Source organism: Anarhichas minor, unplaced genomic scaffold (genome assembly GCF_050575085.1).
Source record: "Anarhichas minor isolate MPS153535 unplaced genomic scaffold, ASM5057508v1 ptg000034l, whole genome shotgun sequence".
Taxonomy (NCBI): domain Eukaryota; kingdom Metazoa; phylum Chordata; class Actinopteri; order Perciformes; family Anarhichadidae; genus Anarhichas; species Anarhichas minor.
This window is the reverse complement of record NW_027466480.1, coordinates 128,337-156,164: the sequence shown is the minus strand read 5'-3', so window position 1 is coordinate 156,164 and position 27,828 is coordinate 128,337. Positions and strand designations below refer to the sequence as shown.

The window sequence follows — 27,828 nt, the reverse complement described above, 5'->3', positions numbered from 1 at the left end:
ATTAAGTTTGAATTATTATTCGCAGTTGAAATTCAAATCTTCTCTGAAATGCAGTTTGCAGACAGTAGCCAATTGAATTAGATTAAATAATGGTGTTAAGTAATGTCGTTTTGTGCAATAGCCATATTTGTTAATAGTCTACATTGTTTATCTTTAATTAGTTGCACATTTTTTCACACATAAGCTAAATTTAACAAGATTTTATTGTCTGTGGTTGGTGTAAAGGTTCTATATATACAATATTCAGAGCTTTAATATTGCCGCAAACAACTAGCGGAAGCGCAGCGCCCACCCTTTGGTTCTCATTGTAAGAAATGTTGCCGCAGATTACACTGTTAGCACAGCTAGCCACCGAGTCAGCCGTCACCAAGTTTTGAGAGCTGTGTGGAGGCAATAGATATGCTCTGAATTTCGTGTTGCGCATCATTAATTGAAAATAATTAGTGTGTTTTGTTCTTTCTTAATTCAAACATATGACAATGGCTGTACTGACAACCTGTTCCCACTTCCAATTGTCAAATACCGACTCTTGGTCAGTGCCCCTCAGCGTCTGATACCGAGGCACCCTTTATGAGACGCAACGGGCATTCAGCTAATTCCAATGTAAACAGATCCTCGTCATTATGAGACGGCTTGAGCAAATGGCGTAGTATAAAGAGCAAGAAAGTCCCGTTAGGGGGGAGGTTGGGGTGGTTGGTTGAATCAAACAAACACACACTTTCACCCAGGAGTCCCATGTGAATAAGTCAACGTTGACTTATTTCACTTTACTACTTTTGTTATGTACTTATTACCTTACTTATTATCCAATATTCAATACTATAAATTCAGTTGTATTTAGGCATGAATAATTTACTTATTACATTCCATAGCATGAGGTGAAATTCAAATTATTATGCCATTTCTTTGCTTCCATATCTTTACATAAAAGTTCCCAAAAGTTAGAATACTTTTACGGTTTTTTTTTGTTTATCTAAATTTGTGCTACATTACATCATGTCTGTGTGCTACAAATATTACATATATATATAGAACCATCTTAGAACTAATATTCATTTTAGTAGTCAAACTACAGAATTGATTGACTTGATGTTTTACAAGGGATGAAACAGACTATTGCAGTCAAACAATATGATTACTTGTGATGTGAACTTAAACCTCACTGATTTAGAGCTTTTGATCCTCTGTAAATTGGCTCCTGACCCTCTCCACGTGGAGGTAAGAGATCAACAGCAGCCCTGCAGCTGATAAGGACTCGGAGTCTCACTGAAGGACACTTCAGCAGAGTGGAAGCCGTTTACTTGGCTCCCTACTGATGTCATGCCCCCCAAAAACAGTGCACCAAGAAAACCGTTTAATCTTCCAGTCTAATTTCTTAAACCAGGAAATATTCACAGGGTCATCAGTGAGGTCTGGTCGTGGCAAAGATTTAAATCTGCACTGATGGAATTTTTCGGAAATGTAATGTTATGCCGGTCTGCTGTTAATTCACAGTGGCTGCTGAGGTGAAGGCAATGATCATTTGTTCACTGAGGTGAGTTCTGGAAAGAGTGCTTTCTGTGCTGCTGTAAGAGCCCGTTTTGTATTTTTCTCTTAAATTTCAACTCAAACTGCCTGTACACCAAAGGGGATTTCAGTGACGATGCGAAGCGCCTGAGAGTAAAGTGCAGTGTCGTGTTGAGGACACCAGCAGTTTTGTGAAATGCAAAATCTTGTGTAGCTTTAATCTCATCTTTCAGAGTTTGTTGGGTGTTGTATTTGTGTACCAGAGCTGGTGTGCTCGGTATGAGTCTTACCGAGTTGCCTTTGCTCTGCAAGAGGCTGTGGTCCTGCTGCTCCGGTGTGATGGGGGAGGACTTCAGAGGGGGGGAGAGGGTGAGGTCCCGACGCAGAGGCCGTGAATCCATCTTTTCCCCCGCTCTGTCCAGCTTGTGCGCTGAGTCTTTACCCCCTTCTTTCCCCTCTTTTCCCTCCCTCCCGTCTCGGTTCTTATGCCTCTGTCGCTGCACTGTGTGCGAGCGACCCTCTCCGTGAGCATGACTGTGCCCGGGCCTCTCCTCCCCGTGCCCATGGGGCTTGTGGGTAGTGGAGTCTCTGGGCTGTAAAGGCTTCATCTCCATCTCATAATTGCTCATTTTCTCCTCATCCTGCTCCAGCAGCCGGCCCCCCCGACCGTGCACGCCCCTGTGCCCCGATGTCCAAGAGGCCGACGAGGACGACTCCGTCCACCTGTCCCCACTGGCCTGTCTGTGATTGGATGATCCATGCTCCCGGGACTTGTGATTGGAGGAGCTGTGCTTGTGTCCGTTGGTCCGGCTCGCTCCTCGTCCGCTTAGCTCACCTCCCGCTTTTGACAACACCCCCCTCCTCTTGTCCTCGCTCCAGCTGTTGGCCCGTGGGTGCTCCCCTTTCCCTCCTCCTACTCCTCCGCCGTCGCCTTCGACTCCCCCGCTTCCCCCCTCCACCATCACCTGGATCTCCGTCTGCCCTCCTCCCCCACCTTTCTCACCGTCCTTACTCTTGTCCCCGTGGTCCACGGCGGTCTGTCGGTGGAAGCGGGCACTCTTGCTGCGCTGGGACGGCCGGGCGGGAGGAGGCGGTGTGTGTGGCGGTGAGGAGGAAGGGGGGCTGAGGTCAGGGGTGGCGGCGTCGTTCGAGGGGTCGTCGGAGCCCGCGCTCTTCACATAGAGGTCAGGGCTGTCGGCGGTGCCGACGCTACTCGACAGCCCCTCGCCCTCCACCTCGCTGGACACCTGGCGTTTGGGGCGCTGCACCTCCATGCCTGTAAAGGACAGATAACATCAGAAAGGTGACAGACATTTTTGGGAGGCGGTGGAAGCTATGAAGCTGTCTGTGTGCTTGTTGGCATTACGTGACGAATACTACTTTAGACTTGTTTAAATGTGAGTGCAAGTATCAGTACAGCCAATGATGACAGGCATATTATTTCAGGGGACTGAATGAAAGTGAATGATGAGGATCTTTTTTTGAAGCATAACCCCCCTCCAACATTATCATATTTTCTTTGGACCCCATCGTCGACAAAAAGCGCAACACAATTTATAGCAAACATGACAAAAATGATAAAAATGTCCATCAAATCAATTACACAACATACTGAGTGGCATGACAAGGCCTGCTGGAGATGTTTACTCCAGACGGCTGGTCCACAGAGTGCATCGTAAAAAAAACAATAAAACGCAAAGCCATCTATTTAATCTTTTAAAACATTTTTTTTTTTTTTTTTTTTACTATAAATCTCCCAATGGAAGAGTGAATCTGGGATGATAAAAAAGATTTTAATCCTAATCATTTCTGCACAGTCCCTCAGTTTTTATCTGCAAAAAAATGCAAAGGAAGCGGTTAGGCACACGATGATGCCCAGGATGTGTACGCATCAACACAAACAAAATGTCAGCACTGGTACTGGCTACCTGCGGTGCTGTACAGGTGTGAGTGACAGAGGCAGAGACGCAAAGCTGGAGGGTGGTTAACACTGACCTTTATCACCATCCCACACATACACACGTGTGTTTTGTTTGTTCATGCATGTGAAGTCACATGTGTTAACTATATGTCTGCTTAGCTGGGTTTGTTAACTATGGACATAGGAGTAGATATGCGTGTTGTGATTTCGATGAGTTGTGTGTGCCCACCATTTCCTGGGTGCTGGAAGGAAGGGGAGAACTGCTTGGCGGTGACCCTTGCCATGCGACTCTCCTCCTGGGCTTTCTGAGCTGCTCCCACCGCGGCCTCTGCTTTACCCTGCGCATGAGCCGTCCTGACGCACAGAAGACAGGGAACAGACAGTGCAGAGTTGAATAAATAATTCAAACTTTTCACTTTGAACATTCAGAATCATTGGCTGGCATTGGTGTCCAGAACAAATTCCTTTGAGAAAAAAAAAAGTGCAGCGGGGTTGGAAGGCATCCTTGTTCAAAAGAGCTGAACAGAATAGAAAAACATTGTCCAAAAGTACTGTCAGTAAAAAATAAATGAAAAATACAATAACTGACCTTTGGGACATTAAAGGTGCCAACAATGCACCACAGTATTTTAGGTTTTCACTGATATAGCCCTGGTTTAATATAAAGTTATCAACATAAGTTTCAATACACACAAGACTCAGAAGACCAGTTCACCTCCATTAACTTTGTATTCACAATATTCTTTGCCTGAACTAGGCCGCTTCTACATTGCGCCATTTTGTAATCTCATGCTTGTTTAAGAGCGGTAGTAAGATAACTTACCATTACTCGCTAGAAGTTTGTTATTAAGCTTTTAAATTAAAAAGCTGTTATTAAGTTTTAATAATTTTTCAGGCGAGAAAGTAACAATTTAAATTCACAATATGGTGATCCGTTTATCCAAATAACGGCTATTCGCTGGTTGTGTGAGAGCGGCCGGTTAGCGTACAAAAAGCACTGCATGCGCAACCATGTGGTATTAAAATCATCATTTACAAATGCTAACTGTGTTTCCAAAATGAGCTGGCTTGGTGTGGATGTGGATGATCTACTGCAGGAAGGCGGGGTTATTTTATTTATTTTGCCCTCACCAATATATCCAACCCACCAACATCATTTTCAGATAAAACATGGCGCTGCGGCAGTGGTTGCTGGGACCCGCTAACTTCACGTTTTTCATACTGATTAAAGGTAGCTATAGCTAGCTAGGAAGATGACCCACCAATTCTCAATCGCAGCTGTCTAACGAACATCTGACATTTTTTTATGGGAACTCAAATGATACATCTGCATACAGTCACATCCCCATTGAGCCACTGTAAATCATTTCTTCTCAGGTGCCATTATGAAAGGAGCAGCGTACACTCCTTCATTCATATCTGAGTCATCTGCTCTATTGTGGTCGTGGCTGACGAATATTATTATAAAAGACACCTGAGCCAGATGGTGAGAAAAAAAAAACACACACACACAAACACTATGAACAGCGTGACACATTACATGATACCTCACGCAGTAACTTATTTATTATAGAGCTAGAGTATGTATTGTATTCATATGTTTAATCATTTGCCTGAAAATGTGTTTACTCTCACAAAATAATTCATCTCTCTGCCTGTCTGTGGGGCTTTTCACATCTCCATCCCTCTAACTGCTCCTTTTCAGCCTCCTTTTCATATCTCCCTCGCTCTTTCTTTTATTTCCTCCCATGTTCCTTTATGCCTCTTCCTAATTGCTCCTTCCATCTTTATCACAATCCCCTTTTCATCCGGCTCTTGTCCCTCACTCTCATTCTCTTTCTCTCTCTCTCTCTCTGGTTATATCAAATAGATATTTTCTCTCAATTACAACCCTCCTCTCACCTTTGTCTCCCTCTTTCCATTCGCCTATTTTTCGCTGTCTTTCGAGGGGCTCTCGACTCGTGTAAAATAACCTCTCCATCCTTCCCTCCCCCTTTCTCTCTCTGGGCAGTAACAGTCTTGATGCAGTGTTGCATGTCGATGGCTATTGATTTTTTTTTCTCCCTCTCTCTGCCTCAATGTTTCTCTTTGCCCCTCGCTACACTCTCTGCCAGCGCTGCTATGCCAGGGCCCACAGTATACTCAACACCACCATGTGTGTGTGTGTGTGTGTGTGTGTGAGTGCGCGCCTGTTGGTCGCGGGGGAGGTGAGGTGTGAGAAGAGAGAAGATGACTGTCTTCCTGTTCCACATGATATAATCGCATGTAGAAATTTTGACAGGAGTCTCATATTCCCAAGGTTTAAAGGTCATGAATAAACCGCTTCCCATGTGAACGTACTCTTGGCACAACCTGCTCTCACCTTGGTGCTCACACCAAGCCACAAAACACTATTTTTAATCTCTCTCTCTCTCTCTCTTTCTCTCTCTGTCTCTCTCTCTCTCTCTTGCTTTCCCCCACAATTTCCTGTCCCACTACCAGTCATCCCGGGGAACAACCTGTTTCATGATGAATTTCTGCCTGGAGAGAAAAAGAGATGCCTGTTCAATGGGGGCTTGGTGATTGTCCAAAGGAAAGGGAAAAAAAAGGGGGGGAAAAGGGTTTGCAGATGTATGGCAAGAGGAGAGAAAGTAGTGAGGTGATAAGGAGGGAGGAGAGTGTGTGACAAAGGAGAGGTACAGAGGGTGTAATATAGAAAGGTATGGGGAGAGACTGAAAGGGAAGAAAGAAGATGGAGTGAAAAGGGGTTACGTATTCAGCATCAATGAATCATTAACAAATTAAGTGCCGAAAGATTGATAACCTCTACATAAAAGCGAAAAGTAAAAAAAGGGGGAGGTTATGACACAAAGGAACAGGGTTTATGAGAGAGATGGTCGAACTGTAATTTTAAGAACCACACGCAATGGATGCATTAAATAGGGATGCAGATTGTCTCCGCTCTGGTCTCATACTGGGCTGTTTAGCAGCCCCATAATGTTCACCATCTAATGGGCAAATTAAAAATATTCACCTCATGGGGGCATTAGATAATAAGTCAAGCAATCACCAGAGTCATTTTGCTTCATCCTCTGGGGACAATGAATGTCTGTATAACATTTCATGGCAATTATTTTAAAAGTTGTTCAATCTGGACCAAAGTGGTGGACCAAACCGACAGACTGCCATCCCCAGAGCCACGCCGCCAGAGTGGCTAAAGATACCAAACATATGCTGATTCAAGCTTCTCAAATATGACGATTTGCTGCTTTTCCCTCTTCTATATAACTGCAAATTGAATGTTGTCCTAATATTAAAGAATTGTGGAATTAGTTAGCTTAATTAGCTAGCTTGCTAATTCCACACTACAGAACGTGAACGTCATCTCGCAATGTGCATTCAAATGCTGTGACAAGAGTGTGTGGATGAAGCATTAACTTGTAAAATTCTACTCATCTGGCTCCCAACTGTCCCTAACCTTACTACTCTGCTTGTTTTAGTCGTTACTGCAAAACCTCCCTGACTTCGAAGTCGGTTTAGTTTATACAGAAGTTAGCCAGCTACAACGGTCGCAATGGCAACGATACACATAAAAATGTCCGCCACTACATTTTCCTGCTACGCCGATTTGAATGTGAATGTCCATTCAATTTTATTTCTATGGATTGGACAATTGCTGTTCGGGGAAGGGGTTTAGCGAACGTTCAACTTTACTACAGTAGGGCTTACACTTACACAAAGGTATGTGAAGGTTTAAAATGCTACATATAGCCCCGGGACACGGAGGCCAAGAGGACGAAGGAGATAAAGGCGGACAGCAAAGAAGACGCGAGTTACAGCAAGCATTAGATGAAAGAGATACACACACACACACATACACACAAACACACACAGGAAGACACACACAGGAAGACAAACACAGGCGCGCTGAGGTGAAGCGAGGAGAGAGAGTCTAATCCAGGACTCATGCTAAGCTCCTCCATCATCTCTGTCATTACTCTGAACCAGCTGATGAGGGTGATTCATACCTGAATAACTAACTGAGCTTTCCGGTGTGCATCACTGCTTAAGTGTATGTATGTGTGTGTGTGTGTGTGTGTGTGTGTGTGTGTGTGTGTGTATGTGTGCGTGTGTTGCTCGCTGATGAAACCAGGTCACAGGATTGCGGTGAATGGCTCCATCCACACAGCACAGTGAGTCACCGGTGTGTTTATCTGGTGCCAACTAATCACAAACAACAACAACAACCAACTAATCACAGGTAGCCCTGACGCCACATCAGTTACATTAGCACATGTGACCGCAGTGATCAGGGCACATATGCGCCTATCATACACACACGTACAAACATGGGATTTACTGTAACAGCAGGCACATGGACAGCTGACACAGGCTTTCTACCAACTACGGGATTTGGAGCCGAACCGGACCTTTGACCTCTCTGCCTCCTGACATGGAATCGACGTTAAGAAGTTGGATAAACGTTCATAAAAAGCCTATGAACATATTTAGAAACACACACACACACACGCACTCCAGGAAAGTTGGACAAAGTGCTGCATCATCCTTGAACCAGATTGCTCTCATTTAGCTCCAAGACTATCTGAAGCTAACATCCCGTGACTGTGTTTCACCTCTCAGGGTGTTCTCCTGGTGTTCCACAAGGAAATACCCTGCCGCACTGTTCTGGGACACAGGGAGAGGCTGTCCTGTCCCGGGCTATGCTGCTGTCTGAATCTGGGTTAGACATTTCTGTGTGTCTGCGTATGTGTGTACCACGGAGAAAGAGCTGATTTATAGACCAGGCTACAACTGTACTGTATGTACTCTACAGTTCGGATCATAACAGAGTGCCAACCTTTGTTTTTATTATCAGAGAAAACCGGCAACCCGCATCGCCTCCCTGGAACGTCTACACTGAACTTGGCAAATATTCAGAGCATCATAATTATAATATGTGCATCTTACGTTGAGACGCAGCAGTGTTGAGAGCCCTTTATGCTGCGTAAGACCTCATCAAAGACATAGAAAAATAAGTTTTGTTTTTTAAATCTAGTGTAAATTTAGATTGTTGACTACTTCTAAATGTAGATGTGAGATGTTTCTAAGGAGACATCATCATTCTGGCCATATAATGTAATGCATCACAGAAAAGGTAAAGAGTGCAACAGGTGAAGCAGTCATCAGTAAGAAAGTCTACGCACTCTAAACTCTTTTGGATTGGATCAGAGAAAACGGATTCCTCTCTTATTGTAAGTATTTAAACTCCTTTATTTATTTGGAGGTTTTCGTGCCTTTCTCAAGGTGTTGCTGACCTCAGCTCTATAATTATTGACAAAACAGAAAGATCCCTTGCGCAGCACAAGGCTAGAGTGAGTGATCGTCTTATATTTGCTGAAATTCCCTTTACATTCGACAACAAACAATAAACCAAATGCTCTGAGGGAAAAAGAAAAAGATCTGGTATCCTTGGCTGTCGCGGGACTGAAATAAGCTTGTCCACTCATGTCAGTTGGCCTGAATAAAATGATTGGACGAACTACTGTACCTGCCTCCCTACCTGATCCAGTGGCGTAAGTATTTAGGACATGCCCCCGTGCCAGCTAGGGCTTACTTACTTAGGCTATTGTAATGGGAAAGTAGAGCGTTTAAAAAGAAAGCTATCAGGACTATAGCTACAGTGTGTTATATCGTCTCGTCACATGTTTAAATGGAGACTTAACCTTGGACAACATCAACATACATATTACCCGGAAATCATCATTGCATATCTGTGTATGGCAAAAATACCAAAGCAAATAATATCAATTTAATTGAACTGTTACTTTATAGTTCATGCAGAATAGCCATACAATTTTGCGATTGAGTGCTAATGACTGAACAAAAAAAAGAAAAAGAAAACAATGATGGGGATGGGTTTGCCTTATCGAGGATTAGTATAGCAAATGACACCTATTTCTATTTTATTGAATTATTTTGTGAACACAGACATATTTCAGCAGTACAAATTTGAATCAATCACAAGGGCTCTGTCTCTGCGTCCCCTTTCTCTACAGGCCCACCGGCTCCAATGTAACCGCACAGCCCACACTGTGGCTGAAGGGACAGGTTGTCCGTGTTGCCGACTTGGCGACTTTCCCGCTAGATTTTGTGACTTTTGGAGCTGGTGCTGCGAGCTAGTTTCATTGGGAAAGAGTTGGCATGGGTTAGGTCCTAGTATCAGTGACCCAACACGTCTTCTACGACTACTTCAAACGGATCCCTCAAATTGCCCATTGAGGGACGGATAAAGAAAGTTTTGAACTGAATTGGAAGTAACAAGTCACAAACAATTGAACAACTCTAGAACAATTGCATGAATCCAACTTTATAATGGATTCTATAAGGACCGGATGGCTTGAGCTGAATGTACAGACATTCATGGTCCCCATAGGCTAAAGCCTAATAACTTTGATACTTCGCTGACCTTTTGTTATTGTCCTCCCCACCAGCAGATAGAGCACCTGAGTGGTGCTTTGCCTCACAACATCGCTAGCATGGCTGTAGACTCTCGCTTTTGTCTCTCCTCTGCTACTCTCACTGCCCTAAATAAAAAGGGTTCTTTCAAGTACTTTTTGAATTGAGATTGGTGTTTATCTGCTTTAAGCATGCAAAAAGTAGCACCCTACTTTAACCAAGGACACTCTGTCCCACCACAAAAATAATTTAAGCTTTTCGTTTCACACGGAATACAAAGAATGGCAAAGAATACATCTTAATTATAAGTTACTTGCTTGTTTTCTGTCATATAAAAAAGAACAATTTAATTTCTCTGTATTGAGTAATACGTCCAAAAGTGTTCAGCCTAGCTTAGCACAAAGAGAGGAAGCAGTGGGAAACAGCTAGCCTCCGCTGAAGCAACAGAAATATTCCCTCCACCAACTCCAACACTGTGTTACTGAGGTGTTTTCCCAATACGTAGGACCGATCTCTCTACCACAGGGAGGAAACTTGACGATTTCCTCATCTACAAAGAGTAGAGTTTTCACCTTGTGAGTCTGTGTGTGAGTCATCGTGGCAAAATGTGTTCCTGGAGACGCAGTGTGTAGCAGGAACTACCTCAGGTGTTTATATTTCCGTCTGTCTGTCTGTGGAAAGATTTTGTGCTGTAATAAGTGCATTCATAAAACCACAAAAAATGCTTTTCTGTGGGAAAAGAAAATGTGTATGTTTGTTTGGCTGTTTATTGCTTTGCATCGACGATCTGTTTGGAGGAATAGGTTACCCGCTTTGTATATTAATAAATGTATATTACAGCCTACATACTCTATTAGTACTGAGAGTATAAATCACACCGATACACTCTTTATACACTGTATATGTTGTTACTGTGGAGGTACACACAGCGAGACAAATCATTTTCATAATATAATTCATACTCGACTACACTGATTTCACTTAGAACGTGAACCAGGGAACCACGCGCATTAAAACAGGATATTTGACTTAATGCTCTGTTGAAATCTGCGAGGGACATTACAGTATTACGGTAAAACACTTCCTGACAAGCTCAAACTGTGAAAGCACTGACGTTAGACTAGATTCAAATTGACAGGCTGCCGTATTTTACAATCTAACAAAAACAGCGCTCGAGGTCTCAATCTGTCACGACGTAAAAACATGGAAGCATATAAGCGGGGAGAGATCTAATCGCCGTAATATACGAACTCTAATGCGTCTACATTTCTTCCTTTCCTTCTCTTTCTATATCCACAGTGTGAGATGAGTTAGGTGAGCGGCTGTAGCGAGCTGTGGCCTCAGCAGAAGACTGTCGTCAGGACTAATAGGATTGGATCTTTAATGATTCGACTCGTGTAACCTCTTGCTTGTGTGCGTGTGTGCGTGCGTGTGTGTGTGTTTGTGTGCGAGCCTCTCTGCTCTCTCTCAGGTTGCCTGCCATTGTTGGCATAATGCGGAAATCTCTCTCACCCTTCCTTTTTCCGTCTCACTTTCTTATTGTCTTTTTGTCTCTAACTCACACTTCTACACTCCCTTCATCTCTGCGACTCTTTGACACTCTTGTGTCTTTTCTCCCTGGCGAGCTTGCCCATCTGCATCTCAAAGGGGGATCTTCCCTCGAACACGTGCCAACACGAATGCATACACTGTACATACATGTCAGTTACAGTTATCTACCATGATGCCGGCGTGTGTCACATTATTGATCTGGTTCAAGGTCAGCTGCTAATCAGATCCCACATTTTTTCAGACAGCCGGTTTCATTCACAAACTCAGTGTCACTATCCCGCTATCTGAGGCTGCTTTCGCTCTGCAGCCGTTCACCCCAATTGTTGCTCATATCTTTCCATTGCAGGACAGGACATCTGTTCTACAACTTAATCCAATAGAGGCCAAAATGTGTGTTGGCACTGGGAGGCTAAGTATCTTCGTGGATAACGCTTAAGTTACAGTATCTGCTTCTTTTCCGTTGTTGGGTGTTGAAATACAAGTCACTGGTTGATTTTGTAGCAAATATCCACACAGATGAGGTTTGAAATTTAGGCTTGGTTAACACTTCCAGCTAATAAAAAAAAAACCAAAGGAGAAAGAAAATCCAATTAGATTTAATTTTCCAAGCCAAAAGGGAATAATTACTTTATAAAAAACTGTTAATTTTTTGCCTTAATAATATTAGTCATAATCAAACCTTTAGTTTTAGAAGTGAAAGTCAGAGGAGTTTCCAAGTATTTTCCTTGTTTTAAAGTCAAGCCCGTGACGACAAACTGTCAAAGATTGTTGTATTTGTCTAAAGCTGTAATCCGTAGGACAATGACCAGCACCTGAAACAAATAGTTTGACATTTTGGTATATACACGCATATTTGCTTTCTAGCTGAAAGATACATGAGAGGATTGAAGCCACTCTCATTCCCCCTGTAGTCAGAACCATAGGGATCCTTGTATCAACTCCTAGTAGTATATCTTACCAGGGGTTGTACTTAAACTTCTGACTTAAAGTACAAGTCCATTTAACTCTGATATTAACTTTTTCTTTCCTTCAGCATGGTTCCCTAACATTTGCGCCAGAACCTCTATATTAAATACATCATATTAAATCACTTTTCTCAGATTTTAAATACTCAAGACTGTTGCTATGGTATCAGAGAAATACTGGTTAAATAACAATACAGCCAGTGGGGACCTAACATAGATATTTCACTTGTGACCTTCTGTATCACATTTGAGAACTGGCTCAGGCAAACCATCTTTTAGCGGATATAAATTCAACTTTGGAATGAGATTCCTGTGAAGCAAGCAGCCAAATTGTTGGCTCAGTGTGTGTCCCCAGATTGAACTCATCATCCAAATGTTCACCTTGACACTTGTTGATTTTTCTTATTCAAACCTTGTCGTACAAGCCCAATCTGCAAATAATGTTTGAAAAAAGAAGCTTTGACAGCAAGTGCTGCCACAAAACTACTGTGCCCATGGCCCTCTAACCTGGTTCCTTGAAACAACAAGGTCTGGGACCAAAATGGGTCACAGGCCTACTTCTGATGGGTCCCCATATGGCAAGAGTATCGAATGTGTATCCATCGCTACAGGTCCCAGGACAGCTAATTCATTTCTGAGTCCTGAGCTGAAAAACAAAAATTGTTGCTTTATATTCCGGTCCAAACGTTTCATGCTGCTGTAAAGAAGGTCAGGGCACGCCCATTAACATCGTAACCCCAACTGTGCTCATTGTTTTAGTTCAATGAGCGCCGGCTCTCATTTCCATTCACCAGAGCAGCTTCATCTGAGTCTTAACAGCTTCTGACGGTCTCGCTTCGCTTGCTGTTTCACATGTACCATCACCCTACTTTCTTCTTAACCCTAATCCTGTTTTTAATCTGTCATTGATCTCAATTATAATGCCAAATGGGGCCATCCACAAGGGTTTACATGTGTAGAGCCAACTCCTCCATTGATTCAGACACATGGAGACATCAGTAAAGGGTAGGGTTCCGTCTTGCACACAGACGGTTATTGTTACGTCCGTAGCCTGCATAGCTGTTGTAGATGTTTTTTTTTGCCGTGTACAGTAGTGCCACAAATTGATGAACAGCTACGCATAACGACGAGACATAGCTATGAACTTGATGAATGAAATCATTTATGGAGGGAGAAGTTAACTATCCATCGCTGACATGGGGCCTGATGTCTTAAGACCTGGTGAACATCCAGCCAAAATTCAAAAACTTTACTGCAGGTACCAGGAGAAGTGGGGAGGTAAATACCCGTGGATCATTACCGCCTTACAAGATCCAAACGAAGCATTTCGCAAAGTCCGCAGGAAAGACTACTACTATTATTATAACTATTGTTTGTTGACACTGAATGTAATGTACTGGAGGCCACGCACACAATGGCAATGTGAACACAGCCACACCCAACTCCCTTGTCCCGAATGTCACCCATTTTCATCTGGCTCTCAGCGGAGTGTAAACGGAACTACGAGGCGTTCGTGATGTCCGCACATGTCCATGTAAGCGTCCGTTTGGGAGTATAACCGGGGCTCAAAATGGGAGGTGAGGAATATTATAAATGGACATTACGAAATTGCTTTGCTGATTTGAATCATTTCGCTCAGTTCAGTTCAAAGTTTCGAAGTCACTGACTATTCATTTCATTCATTTTCTTTTTTTCTAACCCAAGCAAACGCATCACCGTTCAACTGCATTTCACTATCAGTCAGTGAAGGCATCACACAGCTGCAACATTCAGCGCTGATTCTGAGTGTGGTTTAGTACAAAACTGGGTCCATACGAATATTGCTTATAAGGTTAATGGCTAAGCAGCCATTTAATGACAAGACAATTATTACATTGTGATTGTCTTTTAATGTCTTTTATGAAACCTTTTAATGAGGAAGTAACATACTGTTTATCGCCGCTCCACAGTCTCCACTGTTAGAAAGCTACCGATTCAGTCGGTGACAATGGTGATTCAGTATAGTCAGTTCAGCTTGAAGATTGTGTGTTAATGATTTGTTTGGACATGCTCTGAACACCTCTTGTGGAAATGTGAAGAAAGACGTGAGTGAGGTGAGTGAAGCTATTAGTGTTAACGGTCATAGGTGCAAAGAGGAAACTAAAAAGTTGCATCAATAGTTTGATTAATCATAAATGCTCATCATTGCAGCATAGTGTTTTATGCAATAGACTGTTGCATAAGATTTGGCAAGTTGGCGCATCTACAATAAAGTATGACCTGACTTTACAGGTTTACTTGACCTGGCACATATTTCTAAATCCTGATTGGTGTGCAGAAGTACACCAATTTGTGACATGACCTTTTCCAACAGCCCCACCCACTTCAAACCAGTAAAAAGAGGCAAACAAACAAAACACAAAAAAGAGAAATCTCTCGTGTGCAATAAGAAAATCAGTCTAACTTTGGCAGGAATGTTTGTGCAGATTTAAGGACTGTAGGGATATCAGGGACTTTCAAGGGCTATGTCAATTTAGATTATACGTTAGCCATGACCTAGTCAGCATACACACACAGACTAGACTTTTACTTCAACTAAAGGAATGGAGGGAAATGACAAACACAAGAGAGACAGACTCATCCACAAACCACCATAAGGCCTCTACCTGGACAGAGCGATCTCCGCCTTCTGCCGGGCAATGTCGGCTGCTTTCTGTGCTCCCTCCACGGCTCGGTCCACCTTCTCTCTGATCTTACTGGCCCGGAGTGGGATGAGGTTCTTCCTTTTGCCGCTCACCAGGATGTTCTGTTTGTACTTCCCTTCCTCTTTCGTGCCATCGGGAAACGCGGTGCAGCCGTAGCCGTGGCGCTTGTTGCTAAGCCACTCCCCCTCGTACTGGAGCCCGTCGGAGCGCCGGCTCACACCGAATCCGGTCCGCTTGTCGTTCTTCCACTCCCCGCAGTAGGTCTCCGTTGCCGTGGCGTCCACGTCGTCGTCTGCGACGGCCAAGTCTGCATCTGCGTCTCCGAGACTGGAAAGGTGAAAGGTCGCATTGGGTTGGCTGGTGTGTTCAGTGAATAATCCTACATGCTACAGGTAAGCTATGAGAGCTCGACCAGATTGTGCATTAAAATAAAGCTGGAATCTGGAAGTGGTTAGCTTAGCTTAGCATAAAAACTGGAAGCAGGGCTGACTCTGTCCAAAGTTGAAAAATATGCCTACCACCACCTCTAAAGTTCAACAAACTGATATGTTGTATCTCGTTTGTTTGATTAGTACACAAAGACAAAGTAAAAATAGGAATTTGTGATTTTAGGGGGAGTTACGAACAAGCTTGCCAATCTGCTTGGCACTTCTGTGCAGCACCACAGCATGGGTTGCCAGGTATGGTCTGTGAGCATGGGTATTTCTTTACAGGCATGACGGAACTAAAGTTTGCAACCTCACCATGACAACACTACCGGAAGCCCGACTTTTGCTTGTCAAGAAATACATCCCGAAGGAAATTCCCCCCTAAATGTTTTTGTATATTTCTGTTTTGTATAGATCAAATAAATGAGATACGACGTAAACATCTAGATCACAGTTTCGTCCTGTTTACAGTCTTCTCTGCTAACAATGTCTTCACTCAATTGACATACTTATCCCACAGACATGAGATTGATACCCAGAATCCAAAATGGAAAATTCTTCTTTTTTTTTCAGGATGTCTTATGAAGAATGTACATGTCAAGAACTTGACCATACAGTCACAGTGCTTCACAGATATTCCCTTGTCCCCGTCTATTCATATGACACCAACCCCTGGTTTAACACTCCCTCATGGTGAGCCACTGCACAGTCCTTCTGAAGTTGGTAGGGAATAAGAAGTGTTTTGCTCAACGAGGATTCACAAGCTTGTTTTCGTCTCGCCTCCTCTGGCCCATTAATTAGATCTCTACTTCCCTTTAGTATGTTTTCACTGGCCCCGGCAGAAGATTTAGGCCTATAATATGTTCAAATGAGAAGAATATTTAACACATTGGTAAATAATTGATTAATCGCAATACATTACATAAAACGTTCGTATTTGATCTTGCATTCATACACGTGCCCTCGGAGGCTTTTATTTGTACGTGTACAGCAGTGAGATGCTGACTCGTGTCCTCTAGTAACTGGTGCCTTTTCAATCCAGCGTACTTGGAATTCTACACCAAGTCTTTCCAGCGGTACGCGACTGATTCAACACATTCAAGTCAAGGACGCTGCTGTTTTCACGATGAACCCAGCAGCACGTCCGCTCTGTGTCTGACTACGAGTTGTCCAAAGAAAACCGAGTGGACAACAGCGGAGCGGAAAGACGAAGACAACTGGCTTATCGCTGGATATCACAATGTAAACCTTTTATCCGGCCAGCTGACCAGTAAGCTGACCTTTTTCACCTATTGGCCCCTTTGGACCGCGTGCCAATCCATTTTACAGACACTTATGTAGGACAGGTGCCTGTTGTTGCCTTATTGTCCTTCACATGAAGGACGGCTTCTCTTTTCGGTACGTCATCCTTCCTTGTCCTCTCACTCCACCTTCCTCCCCACTTTCATTCATTCCATTACCTCAGGACAGATATGACACACTCTTCTCTCCAATTATTAAAGAGTTGCTTGTTTTGTTTTTTAATGAGCGTGAAACAGGATTCTGGGATTCTTGAGGAAGGGTTGGGTGGGTTGCCCCAAAATCATATGAATGCATGGTAAAAGATCATTTCGACATAATAATATGTGGAGAAACAGTTTTGTGCATTCAAATCATACATCATCTATTCCTGTTGTTACCTGATAGTAGAGTTGATATCAGATGCAGCAGAAGACACGGTGCTCATCCCGGCCTCGCTCCTGAACGAGCTCTGTTTGGACCTCTGGGAGGCCAGGGAGCTCCTGGACTCGGACTTCCTCAGCTTGAGCCCGGACAGGATGGACCTCCGGAACAGCCCGCCTTTCCTCTTCCCCTTCAGCAGCTCGGCCTCGCTGTGTGCCGTCAACACGAAACCCCCGCGAGACACGGCGGGGCTGCTGCCGCTGCTGCCCGTGCTGCACATGGAGATGCTGGTGGTCAAAGTGCCGGGAACGGGAGGCGGACCGGGGACCACCGCCCCGGTCCGGTCCAGCAGAGCTGTGCCGTTGCTGTGCTCCGAACCGGAGCGGAGAGAGTTTATGGAGGTACGGAGCGGGGAGCGTATGACGGCCGCCATGCCGTAGGGGACACTCTGGCGAACTCCGTAGCCGTGCCGCATCCCGCCAACCCATTGGCCTTGAAATGTTCCTAAAGAAAAGAGAGAAAACTCTATCAACACCAATTTTCTATATATTATTTTTTATTATTTTCTATGTAGTAACCTATAGGTCTGATTATATAACAGGACTTTAAGGTTAGTGCTGCACAGGAGGACGAGAACAGAAATCTTTTGCCACATTTCCACTGCATGATGCTAAAGCTGGTTCGCTGGCTAGCTAGGTAGGAAGATGACCTTCCCATTTTTGATCCCGCCCACTAAGCAGTGATTGGTCAATTCTTTTTTTTAACTGGTGGAAACAGCTGTCGGTGGCATTCAACCTTTTTAAAACGTGGCAATTCAATTGTGCTAGTTTAATCACTTTTACTCTTTCTTTTTACTTTATACTGTGCTTACTTGGTGGATAGTTCGTGTGTTTATGGAGGGACAATAGAGGCTCAAATTTGTTGCTCGTGAGCCATGGCTGGACGAAAAGTACCTTTTTTGTGTATGGTGATGAAATGATTCTTATTGACAAAACGTTATGGTTTTTGGCCTGAGTAAAGCTTTGAGAAACATCAGCAGTATCAGAGTGCTTCACTTCCTCTTTATGCCGAATACAGTTGTATTTTTCATCAAATGATTTGAAAGATAATAAATTGAGTAGTTGTACTGCCCATCTGCTCCCATTCATTCACAATGCGTCTCTCTGCACAACCCGCACTTACTGCTGCATAACAGTCCTTTCATCCCCATGTTGCTGAAAAGTAGGCCATCTGAGTTGTTTCTGTCATTCCTCTCTCTCGCTCTCTCTCTCTCACACACACACACACACACACACACACTGAAACGGAAGTGTGTGTTCCAATAAGAGTGCAAGTGATCCATCCCGCCTGCCCGTACCTCTGATGTAACAGCACTCTGATTCATTCTGTTGCAAACGCACTCGCTCCTAACCAAACTACATGACCATATAAGGAGTGCAACCATGTTCTCCATCTCTATCGCAAACACACACACACACACACACAAACATTTCCCTGGTGGGCTCAAGTGTCAGTGAAGTGGGAAGCGCTGAATGAAGCCAATGTCGTGAGCCAATCATATTCTTGCTTACGTTCCCAGACGCACTCACACGGGCACAACAAGCACATCCACGGGCGCTGTTAGAAGAAGAAAAAAAGACTTGAGTGAGAAGCGGTGTTGTCTCTGAACCTGCCCTTGTCATTATGACAATATGCTTCCTCTTATACTTCCCCCTCCCCCCCCCCCCCCCCCCCCCCCCCACACACACACACACACAAACAAAAGCAAAGTCTGTGTCATAGACAGCTGGCCAGCACATCTGGCCAGGCCTTTGTAATCATGTCAGCACACAGCTGTAAGACCATATGACAGACGGATCAAAGAATATACAGACACACACACAAAAACACCCGTGCAACAGCGTGACAAGATTACCATTTCATTAAATGGCCGCCAGCGTGCTAGAGCAGGAGAGTGAGACAGAGGGCAACGAAGAAGAGACACAGTCCTGAGCATCCACAGACAGAACATCACCTGTGTTTCTGTGGGACAGTGTCTCTGCTGACCGTGCAGAAAGAGGTAGAATCAGACAGGAGGAGGAAAAAAATATATCAGCTGTCTGCTACAGGTCATATTTCTGGTCAAAGACTTACTGAAAAGTTGATGCTTGGATGCTATGCTAAGCTAACAGACTGCTGGCTGTAGCTTCATATTCACTTATCGACATGAGATTGGTATCAATCGTTTCATCTGACTCTCGGCAACAAATCAAATAAGCATATTTCCCAAATTTATGTTCCAGTTTGATTGACATCCAATAATTCATTTTATTTACTATAAAACTGTCAAGTATGTTGATTTCTTGTATTTTAACTGCTAAAAAATGGTGGGGGGGTTCTGCGGGAGTATGCGCTGTGTCCATATTCTGGACGGTAATTCAAACATGTTTTCAGCGGGTGTTGGACTCCAGGGTTGTTCCTTTGCTCCGATTGTGTTGGCGGTCTTCATGCACAGGAGGAGTGTCCGGTAAAGGGACCTCAGAATGGCTTTTCTGCTCTTTGCAGATGATGTGGTTCCGATTGCTCCATCAGACGGTGACATTCGGCACGCACTGGGGAGTGACGTGGTCAGCACTTACAAGTCTGAGGCCATGGTTCTCTGCCGGAAAGCGATGGATTACTCCCTCCCGGTGGGGAGCAAGTTACTGCCCCAAGTGAAGGAGTTTGAGTGTCTGGGTCTTGTTCACGAGTGAGGGGAAAACCTTAGATGTCAGTCATCCCAATAAATATTTTACTCACTATATTTTTACTTTAGTATGCTCCCACCGAGTATTTTAAACTATCTATCCCTCATTTGTAAAGTACTGAATTAAACTACACACTACAGATGTATAGCTACCTCAGTGTTGGTAAACACTGTAAATAGCAGAGGTGGGACCAAGTCTTTGTTTTGCAAGTCACAAGTAAACCTCAAGTCTATGTAATCAAATGCCAAGTCCAGTGCCAACTAAGCCCTAAACTTTGAGTTTTGGGTCCTGAACAAACCATAATGTGAGTAACAAAGTAGTATTATATATTTTATTTACAAAAATGAATACTTCTTAAAAAGTTTGTTAAAAATTATTATTCTCTGAATAACACAATACGTTTCAACGGCACCGCAAACTACAGCCACCAAAATGACCTCAAAGTTGAATGAACAACCTCTCTTGAACAGTTTCAACGAAAGCTGAACATTATAACCTTTATGAATGGCTGTTGTATCAGACTGCTTAGCTCGGTGTGACTATGAAACTGGCGATTTAAGAGTGTGAGTGAATAACTATATGTGTGTTTTTTTACTTTTTTATGATCCCTTGGAAGCATATACCACCCCGGACCTGTAATCCCTGAGTAAATGAAATATTCAGTGGGGCACAGGCTGTTTTGAATGTGGGCCTGTCGCTCTCCATGGTGCTGAAAGACAGTCTGAGAGGCAGGCTGTTGGTGCTGATATTCCTTCTAAATCAAACCCATATACAGTTTGTGTGTGATATCGGTGCATTAATACGGAAACACATCGATAACATGAGCATCTGCCAGACTGAGGAACTCACTTTAAACAGTCTGAAAAGAACCTGTGCATTTTTGCACAGAAGCGCTTTGACATGCAACGGCAGATTAACTTATTCTCCTCTCATCATGAACCTGTCACAGCTGTATTGAAAAGGAAATCGACCTCTGTATATGTAAAGGCCTCAACCCCGAGCCCTACAGTTGTGAGGAAAATCTGCTTCACAACTCGCATGTCAAAACGATTTCAGTGATTCCTGCCTGCAGGCCAAACAGGAAGCACTCACGGATCATATGGGCCTGTAACCAAGGCCGAGGCTACCGCGGGCACGAGGCGGCCGGACGCAAAGAGTTAACGCAGGGAGATCAAAGCTGCGGAAACATCACAGAGACACAGCGATTTGATCACGCGCCAAACCCCAAAGCTGAATTCATAATTGTCTCTTTAACAAATGCGCGCGTCTGTTCTCTATTTCTAGGTTAAAAACCATCTGTCTCCTACACTGTAAAAAAGAATTTGAGGTTTTAGTGTATTCAGCTCATTTCCCTAAGTCAGTTCAACTAAAGCAGTGGTTCCCAAAGTGGGGGTCGCGACCCCTAGGGGGGGCGCGGTGGTACTACAGGGGGGTCGCGGCTTCATCACCAACCCACACACACAGACGCACACATACACCGGTAAAACAATATAAAATAACCGACGTGACATGCACTGTGTTCCAACCACGCCACCAGAGCGGATCATGTCACAGACCGACTGTGGCAAAACCAGCGAGAGCGAGAGCGAGCGCGCGCGAGCGAGAGAGCGAGCGCGCGCCCGAGCGAGAGAGCGCGAACGAGCGAGGGAGAGAGAGAGTGAGGGAGCGCGAACGAGAGAGAGACACACAGCGACACAGAGCGAGAAAGATACGGAGCGACAGAGAAAGATAAAGATTGGAGTGGAGAAAGACTACCCACTACTAGGCCAAAGAGCTATGGGCATACTGTTGCCTTTTGCCACATCCTATTTATATGAAACAGGGTTTTCTGCAGTTGCTGCAATGAAGACCAAATACAGATCAAAGTTGAACATTGAGAATGAACTGAGAGTAGCTATCTCCAACCAGCAACCCCGCTTTGACAAAATCTGTAAAACAAAGCAAGCCCACACCAGTCACTGATTGATATATATGAATAGGAATATACATAGGAATATGATCACAAAATAATATGGTCCATGTAGACCTGCACACCTTGTTCATAATTGTGTTATTTTATTGTTTGAGAAAACCTGCTGTTCAATGTGAGGAAATACAGTATATGTTGTTTGCACTTTGTTTGAAATTAAGTTAATTGTATTTACAAATTATTTTATATATTTTTTATTTTATATATATTTTATTATTGCTATTTTTTTTCCCAGTTAAACAAACTGAAGAATAAACTGTGAAGTGATATGTACTTATTTTAGAAAGAAATAAAAATATTTTATACAGTTCATGCATTATAATGCAATTCATTAAAAACCAAGAAAAATTTGGGGTCGGGTTGCGGGGGGGGGGGGGGGGGGGGGGGGGGGTCGTCCAATGTTCCTATATCATCAAAGGGGGTCTTGACAGAAAAAGTTTGGGAACCACTGAACTAAAGTGTTGGGTGTACTTGAAATATAAAGTTCAACTGTGCCCAACTCATCACTACAGTGTAGGCAACACAGATTTCCCAGCTGACTCAACTGTATGTGTGGCCCCTGCAAAAGCATGTCGGTAACCCCATACAGTAAACAACGGCTGCCCATCTACAGTGACATCCGCCTCAAGAAAACTCCATTTTGGATGAGGAGTTGACAAGGTAAGAACACCTGCTTGTATTCATCAAAATGCTTGTTAAATTAAGTGTTGAATAGGAAAACTTGATAAATCTTACACACGGTTTGCAAAGTATACCTTGTAGCAGTAGTTTTTAGTGACTTAAAAAGCCATTGTTTAGCTAGCAGTAGTAACGCTAGTTAGCTATTGTAGTTAACAAAGCTACACAAAGCTATCACATATTCACGGACTATTGTATTGCCTTTAAACGAGCATTGGCATGAAATAAGTCAAGTACTACATGCATTATAGTGAAACAAAGGTAGGATATGCTGTACTATTTGATTTGGCTTTAAAATATACAGTCAAATGTAGATTTATAAGACTTCCTGTTTCTAAATCTTCTAAAAAATAAGTTGCCTTCTTTGTATAAACCCAAGACATGTTAATAGTAATGTTACTTTTATTAGTGGACTATGGCAGTCACGTCTATAAAAGCATTTTTCTATGGTACATGGTTAGCTACTAAATATTTCACTGTGATTTTCAGACTACCAGTTCAGAAGTGGAAGTAACCAAAGGAATGGACACTGGCCTTCTCATTGATACAGAGGACGGTGGAAGTAAGAAACAGTTGCTGGCAAAGGACATTGTTGATGTCACTGTTGTGCTGGAGGAGCACATAATTCTGCACAAGCAAAAGGATGTTGCCAGAGCCTTTGCAACACTGATGGGACTCACAGGCACAGACAGGTTTTTTTCACCAACTATGCCTTGCATTATAGTCGTTATCTTTCAGTTAGTAACTCAGGACTCTTTGCTATAACTTCTGTATGTTCAATGCTGCTATATCTTGAGTCTATTTGTATGGTGTAATATTCAGACAGTTGGACAACACTGCTAAATGCTCAGTAGTAATTTGGAATATGAAATTGAATTTAAAAAAACATCGCAAATTTTTAAGTATTTCTAGGATCATTTTTGGCTTTGCTAATGCATATACCATATATTTTGGCCAGGGTGTAGGTTGCTTTTTTCTAATTGTGGAAGTATATATATATATATATATATATATATGTATATATATATATATATATATGTATATATATATATATATATATGTATATGTATATATATATATATGTATATGTATATATATATATATATATATATATATATATATGTATATATATATATATATATATATATGTATATATATATGTATATATATATATATGTATATATATATGTATATATATATATGTATATATATATGTATATATATATGTATGTATATATATATGTATATATATATATGTATATAAAACTTGTTTAATATGGTGTTTTTCATAATATTCAGACATGCCTCATGTTATTGTTTTTATATTCATTGCAAAAAAGCCACTGTCAGTTTGGGAATGAAATAAAATAGCAATCTGAATGCTCTTTAATGTCTGTGAATTATTTGTATGTGTACTGTTCGAAAAAAGAGGGTTAAGTTGTCTGGGCAAATTAAGCAGTTCAATTTTGTTGAATGAACTTAACATTGAAACTAAGATGAACTATACCTTTAAAAAGTAACCTGGCTGCCTTAAAATGATAAGTTCATTCAACAAGATCCTGAGTGAGTTCAGCTTTTATTACTATATTTGCCCAACTAAAATGTATAAATTGATCCAACAAGAAGATTAGTTCAAACAACTATTATTTTCATGTTTGTACAGCTCAGGATAACGGTAATAGTTTGTTGGTTATACTAGTCATTCTTTGTTGTCTCAACTAGGATTTAGGCTTGTACATCCTAAAATGTCTTGTTGGTAGTACTAAAAAACATGTTGGTTAAACTTGAAGTTTAAAGTTGATGGGACTATTTTTTAAGTATTATTTAGCTTCCCCCTTGTCAGCCCAACTATTTATTCTTAGTTTAATGAACTTGGATTGAAGTGCAAACAACTGAAGTTTCTTAGCTTGCCTAACTCAACATTTTAAGGCAGCCAGGTTACTCATTATTTTAAGTTGAACAAGCTTGTTTTTTTTTACAGTGTAGGGTCTGTATTTCATTCTTAGGATGCAGCAGTCGAAGACACTTGTCAAAATCGGTGAATTCTGCCTGTTTGAACTGTATTATCCATCTCTGGTTTTCTATCCTTTCACTTCTTCCAGAGGATTCAAAGTAGCTCATGTGCATTTATATCACCGCATTGTAGCCCCTGTTACTACTTTACACCTCGAAATATTGATCCGTAAAGCACAGCAGCGAGAAAAAGAGAAAGCAAAAAAGGGACTGAGGGAGTTGAAATTGGTTGGTTTCTGAATTAGTAATGTGTTGTTTCACCACGTCAGCACTTGCATGTCGGAGTCTGTCTGTGTTTGTGTGTGTGAGAGAAATGGGGGAGGGCGTGTAAGATTAGACGACACAAGGTCAAGTCTCGTACGCAGTTTACATTTTGTCTCAGATTGTTTGTGCCAGTGGCAGCGATTTTAAATTCTTCAGTTCTTATCCAATGCGCCATAACCATAGCTAAGACATGTATAATTACAACAACGACAATAAGACAAATTGAAATACCAATAATAATAAGATTGCATGAACATTTTCAGTGTGGGAAGGGGGGGCGGAACTATTTCTGCAACTTCTGTTTTAATTGAAGAGCAGTGGTACAAAAAATCACAATTAATAACTAAAAAAGCATGATGAATTTCAGATGGTGCACCCTATAGCCTTAATATCTTAATGTTAATGTGCTTTTCCAACATAAAAAAAGTGAGACTACCATCAGCAAAATGCTCTTTTTGGACCCTCCTCCTCTATACTCAATTCTCACACGGTCCCCTTGTAATTACGAGTTTTAGAGAAGTTGCAGCACCATGCCATCCCAAGTGCTTCCAGGGCACACTCCCTCATTGTCCGGTTAGTATTGTATCAGCAGTGATGGAGGGCAGACTTCCAAGATAGATCTTTAGAGTTTTCATGTTTCAGACAGCATCGCTAATCCTCAGTACAAACATCAAACCACTCCCGTTACATAAGCTAAAGCCTGCAGTGGGGTTGTTGTGGTAGTAGAGGAGGTAGGTATTAGCAATGGCAACCAAAAAAAAGCAGAATGCGAGTGACACTTCCGAATACTTTTCTCCGCTGTATAACAAGCATGTTTGGGAAATTTTAAAAAGCGAGGCACAAATGCTGAGGAGGTGGATTTTCTTTGACTCCACTATTTATGGGTGACCAGTCACTTTTGTTCTGAACTGAACAGAGGAAAGTCTGGTGCACTGCATGTGGAAGTGTGTGTCCTTGAACGTGAATGCCGGTGGATTTTTATTTTGTATTGTAGGAACGTGGAATACTGTAGTCCCCTGATACTGTAGTCCCCTACAGTATCACTTTTCTATGAAGCATATTGTATTTTAAGACGGAAAAAGAAGAAGAAACAAATCTGTCAAGATAACCAATAAGATCAGGTAACCGTGACACATCAGCTGGAGAGGAAAGCAAGAGGAAAGACAGATGGTAACTAAAGACAGGTAGACATGACAACTGACAGATAACAAGCCATACAGACGGGCAGGATAAACAGACACATAGCAGACGGACGAGCTACCCAAATGTGGGAAAAGCACCGAGCACTGAAAGCAAGGGAAGTCAGTTCAAAGCTAAACCTCTTCCTGTGTAAATCACTGTGTGGGACCATTATCCGTTTAAGAGATTTCGCTTAGGCCCTTTTTCTGTCTGAGTCTTTCAGATTCCCATTTGAGAATTATTTATTTTTATTATTATTAATTTTGTTTTGATGACCTCGTTGCATATCATAGTTCAGTATTATTTGTGAACACAAATAACTCAAATAACTACAAATGGGTTGTCCTCAGTTATACGTTTTTGACTCTCCAAATCTCAATCATATGTACTGTATGTATACAGGATGGAATTGTTTCAACAACCCATTATTTTGAAACCCCAATAGCCCGAAAGGTGTCCCATTTGTCCGACTACCCGTTATCCCAAAAACAAACTGTCATTGTTCAGAAGGCCCATTGCTCCGCAGATACAAACTCTCCCTGCAACAAACAGAAGCACATGGCTAATTATTATGTATTATGCAGAATGACTTCATCTGATCTTCCACATTATTTTCCTACTGAGGAAGGCATGACCCACTACTCGTTGCCTTCTATAGTTGGGTTGGTTAGGTTTAGGCAGGAGGAGTGAGATTAGTTTAGGGTAAGAATATTAGGGTAAGCCAATCAGAGGCCTGAGGGTCTGATGATGTCATTCTGCTTAATATTTAGCCATGTGCTTCTGTTCATTTCACGGAAGGTTCTTGTTTACCGAGCAATGGGATTGTGGAACAATGAGTTTGTTTTCAGGATAACGGGCTGACAGACAAATGACTTTCGGACAATATGACATTTTTCTGACTATTGGGGTTTCAGAATAATGAGCCTTCGGAACAATGGCATGGCTCCAAATAAGGCTCATGTGGCTTCAACAGCAAGTGGGTGGCCGAATCTATGAGATGTTTGCCTTCTGAGACAACTAATCTTTCAGATGTGGTGTTGAAAGAGACAGTCCTGTGCTTGGAAAGTTGTAGGTTCTGCACTAGCCAATGCGTTCATCAACATCCGTGCACTCTGCTAAACTATCCTTGACCAAGACACAATTAAGGAAAGGATATACTTTATCTACTTAGAATCAGGGTGGATTTAAAGGCACCCTGCGTTAATCAGGAAAGGCAGCAAGACTGCCAACATCCCTTCTTAAAAGCATGGTGGAGATGTTCTACCCACTCTTTCCGATAAAGATTGCAATACAGGGCAACCTCAGCAACTACGAAGCGATCACACTCACTCACCCATAGCAGGAAAAGTGCTTAACAGGATCATCTTAAACAGAATAAAGGAACTAGTCAGCATTCTGCTGCATTCAGCAACAGGAGCAGCACACTGGATTTCACAGAGACAGATCCTGTACTGACCAAATCATAACTCTGTGTATCGGGATTGAGCAATGATGGAATACAGCTTTCTGATCTATATCCATGTAATTAAGGAGTATTATTTGATGGCATGGATAGGAAGACTCTTTGGAATATTCTTAAACAAATACACATAAGAGGCAATGACCTCAAGGGTCAAGGATGCCTACCGTCCTATTTTCTATTCTAACTGGCAGTTAACAACAGTCAAAACCTTTCGCAGAGCACAAGGGTTTGGACATAGCCGGACAACCTGTACTTTGCAGAGGACTTGGTGTTACTGTCCCATACTTATCAACAGATGCATGAGAAGACCAGTGAATTTAGCAGTTCAGTCTTAGGATAAACTGGACTCAACAACCATAGGGGACAAACCAAGATCCTCAATGTA

At 42.4% G+C, this 27,828-nt stretch overlaps 1 protein-coding gene across 1 annotated transcript in view; it reads right to left on the bottom strand.

Moving 5' to 3' along the window:
• jph3b (junctophilin 3b) overlaps positions 1 to 27,828 on the bottom strand; it is a 42,325-nt gene that overhangs the window by 7,656 nt on the left and 6,841 nt on the right. Inside the window, exons 2-5 of the mRNA XM_076106584.1 lie at positions 17,170 to 17,656; positions 15,024 to 15,389; positions 3,657 to 3,781; positions 1,797 to 2,782 (exon numbers count right to left, since the gene is read on the bottom strand). Of these exons, the coding sequence (XP_075962699.1) occupies positions 1,797 to 2,782; positions 3,657 to 3,781; positions 15,024 to 15,389; positions 17,170 to 17,656 (1,964 nt within the window). The remainder of the gene's footprint in view (positions 1 to 1,796; positions 2,783 to 3,656; positions 3,782 to 15,023; positions 15,390 to 17,169; positions 17,657 to 27,828) is intronic.